The sequence below is a fragment of the Galeopterus variegatus genome, unplaced genomic scaffold (genome assembly GCF_000696425.1).
Source record: "Galeopterus variegatus unplaced genomic scaffold, G_variegatus-3.0.2 Scaffold3560, whole genome shotgun sequence".
NCBI lineage: Eukaryota > Metazoa > Chordata > Mammalia > Dermoptera > Cynocephalidae > Galeopterus > Galeopterus variegatus.
In genome coordinates, this window is record NW_007729671.1 from 69,057 (window position 1) to 72,147 (window position 3,091).

The window sequence follows — 3,091 nt, forward strand, 5'->3', positions numbered from 1 at the left end:
CACGTTACAAAAATCAGAACAGTTACCTCTGAGGCACCCGGTAAGTTTATGCTGGTTTCACATTTTATTATACTCATAGATACTTTATAATATGCTAGAAATGAGTGTTCTAATGTAAAACTAGACAAAGTAAAACTAAATTGTGCAAGAACCAACATAGATGTTGACAAGGAATGTAAATTTGCCTGGTAAAATGTGTATGAAAAATACAAGAAAAGGCTAAATGAAGTCATGAATCATGTGTTCTAGGAAGGCTGTGCCAGCGAGCAAAATCAGTGGACAATGCGCCTGACGTTCCACTTTAAAAAGAGAGACTGTCTTACATTTCTTGATATGGTTTTAATGCTTATCTGTTGTAATGGAGAAGAATTATGTCCTTCTGAGCATGTCTTTCAAATTCCTCAACATAAGCAGGGGTGGCTTCCTCGGCCTCTTTGCAGATTTCATGACTCTTACTGGAACACATGAGTGCCTCAGAATCCAAAATCTCTTTCTCAATGCTCTCATCTGTTTATCCCAAACAAATCACGTGGATTTCCACTTCCTTTCGATGTTGGCTGATCACACAGTGGACTAGCTACTTTTTTCTTACATGCAATAAAGTTTATTTTTTATAATCTACAATTTAGCAAATTATTTTTTGTTTGGTATACTGGCAAATCAGTAGAGGCCAGAAAAAGTTTTAAGATTAGAAAACAACAATCTTTGTTCATCCCATAATGTCTACGAAGTAAGCAAAGCACAGCTGTGCATTAAAGCCTTTTTCCCACTCACCAGGTATATCCTGGAGTATGGATACTGTGCTTTTCCATGCGTTAATATTACATGTAGTTTACTTAGACATCTCAACACTTACTTGCTGTGTTGTTGAAACCAGCTTAGGAGATGGACAAGTTTAGGAGAAACCAGAGCTCTTTGGTTTGTTTTCCCAAGTTAGGATCCTCGAGAACAGTTCCTGAGCTCTGCACAAGAGGCACTTTATTTGGGCTACCTTGTTTAATTGCATAGAAATGCCGGCATTTATATAAATGGAATGTGTACTCCACTTCTTTATCACCTGAAAATAGTATCATCTATAAAATGTATCTATTCATCTAGCCAGATACATGCTGTAAGCGTAAAATAATCCTCCCTCTTATAAACTCTAAAAAATGCTGCAAGGTGTACTGTGGAATTTTCTGCATCTCCAATGATAGAATTTTAATAAGAACCAATGGAAGAACACTTCTTTTGCAGGGGGAAAATGAGACGGGGTACTGGAAAGAGTCGTCGGCTACAGTGTCCAGAGGACCACTGGCTCCTTCTTTACTTGCTGATACACTGTATTACCTCATATAAATCTTTAGACTTTCTAGGTCTCAGTTATACCCTCATGTGTAAAGTAGTTGATAAAGTGCCTGACTATTCTATAAATTTTATGGGACTTTTTTAAGCCCATAAGTGGTTTTAGAAGACCTATTAAGTGCTATTCATAGATGCATGACTTGGGTGGTTTCAAAGGTCTGAGTTGAAAGAGCCGTCAGAATGAAAGGGAAATAATAAGTATAGAAGTGCACTTCTCAATGTCTAGCACAGAAAGGTATTGAGTATACGTTTGCTGACTTAGAAATTAGACTAAACATATAGAGGCCTGACTTAAACAGAAACGTTTGTGATGCTTAGTTTTATGTGTCAGCTTGATTAAGCTGTGGTGCCCAGTGTTTAGTCAAACACCCGTCTAGGTGTTGCTGTGAAGGCACTTTTTAGACGTGACTCTTATTTACAGCAGTAGACTTTGAGTAAAGGAGGTTACTCTCCATAATGTGTGTGGGCCTCATCTAATCAATTGAAAGCCTCAAAAGTAAAGACTGAGATTTCCAGAAGAAGGAATGTGGTCTCAAGACCACATTATAGAAACCCTGCTTGAGTTTCCAGCTTGCTGGCCTGAGGAATTTGTACTCAAGGCTGAAATTTCAACTCTTGCCTGAATTTTACAACTCTTACCTTGGTCTCCAGCCTGCCAGCCTGCCCTCACTATCATGTGAGCCAGTTTCTCTCTCTCTCTCTCTCTCTCTTTCTCTCCTCTTCACCCTCCTCTCTCTATATATAACCCCATATAGGGTTCTGCTTCTCTGGAAAATCCTAATATACCATTTGAATTTGAGATTCCCCAAAATGCGTACATAGCTGGCTTGAAAAATGAGTTTGCTTTGTTATAAAAGCAAAAAGAAATAAAAGGTTAGTTACAGAAATTGATAGCAAAAAAGTCCAGGGAAGGTGTACCCAGGCAGGAACAAAATTTCAGAGGTTACTATTACGTAAATAGGAATATCAAAAATGGGGACTGACCTTTAGGGTTGTTATAAGGTTTAAATAAGTTAATATTTACCTTATTTAGAGCAGTGTTTAAGATAGTGCCAGACATGTAGGAAACGCTCAAATGTTAAACTAGTATTAACATTTTCATCATCATCATCATTACAATTTTTATTTTTCTAGATATGTCCTTATATCTGCTCATGTAATGTTCGATGATTTAATCCTTATAACTACTCCATGGGGCAGGTGTTGTATGTCCATTTGGCAGAAACAGCAAAGAAAAGTTAATAAATTGGCCTGAGGTCACACAGCTAGTAAATGATGAAGCTTAAGCATGAATTCAATAGAAATAGTAACGGTAACTATTAGAAGACTTAATCATGATCAGCACCTCTCTTCTTATGTACTTTAAGGAGTTATTTTAGTAAGCAAGATGAAATGATTGTTCAAGAAGAACTAAGCACACACTGTGAAAAAAACATAATAGAATTATTTCCCATGAATACAAATGTATGGGTATATAGCAATTTACACTTAATGATTTGGTAAAGACTGTAGTATGGTTCTGGCATGAATTTATGTGTGTTAAACTAAAAATGTATAATGTAGCTTTAAAGGATTACCTTTAAATTCCTAGTTTAATACATATAACAATTTCTTACTTAAAGAGCCTAACATCTGCAAGTATGAATTCCCATGCTAAGTAAGGTTGAGGACAAAACCTACTTACCCTCCAGCCCCCTAAAACATCTGTTTGAAAGCTAAGACACAGTCTTCAAAAAGAGTTGCATAT

General features: G+C 36.7%; 1 protein-coding gene across 1 annotated transcript in view; it reads right to left on the reverse strand.

The window, feature by feature from the left end:
- Positions 1-346: 346 nt before the first annotated feature.
- Positions 347-3,091, reverse strand: part of LOC103601032 (orofacial cleft 1 candidate gene 1 protein-like) — a 66,718-nt gene continuing 63,973 nt past the window's right edge. Inside the window, 1 exon segment of the mRNA XM_008585408.1 lies at positions 347-507. Coding sequence (XP_008583630.1) covers positions 347-507 — 161 coding nt within the window.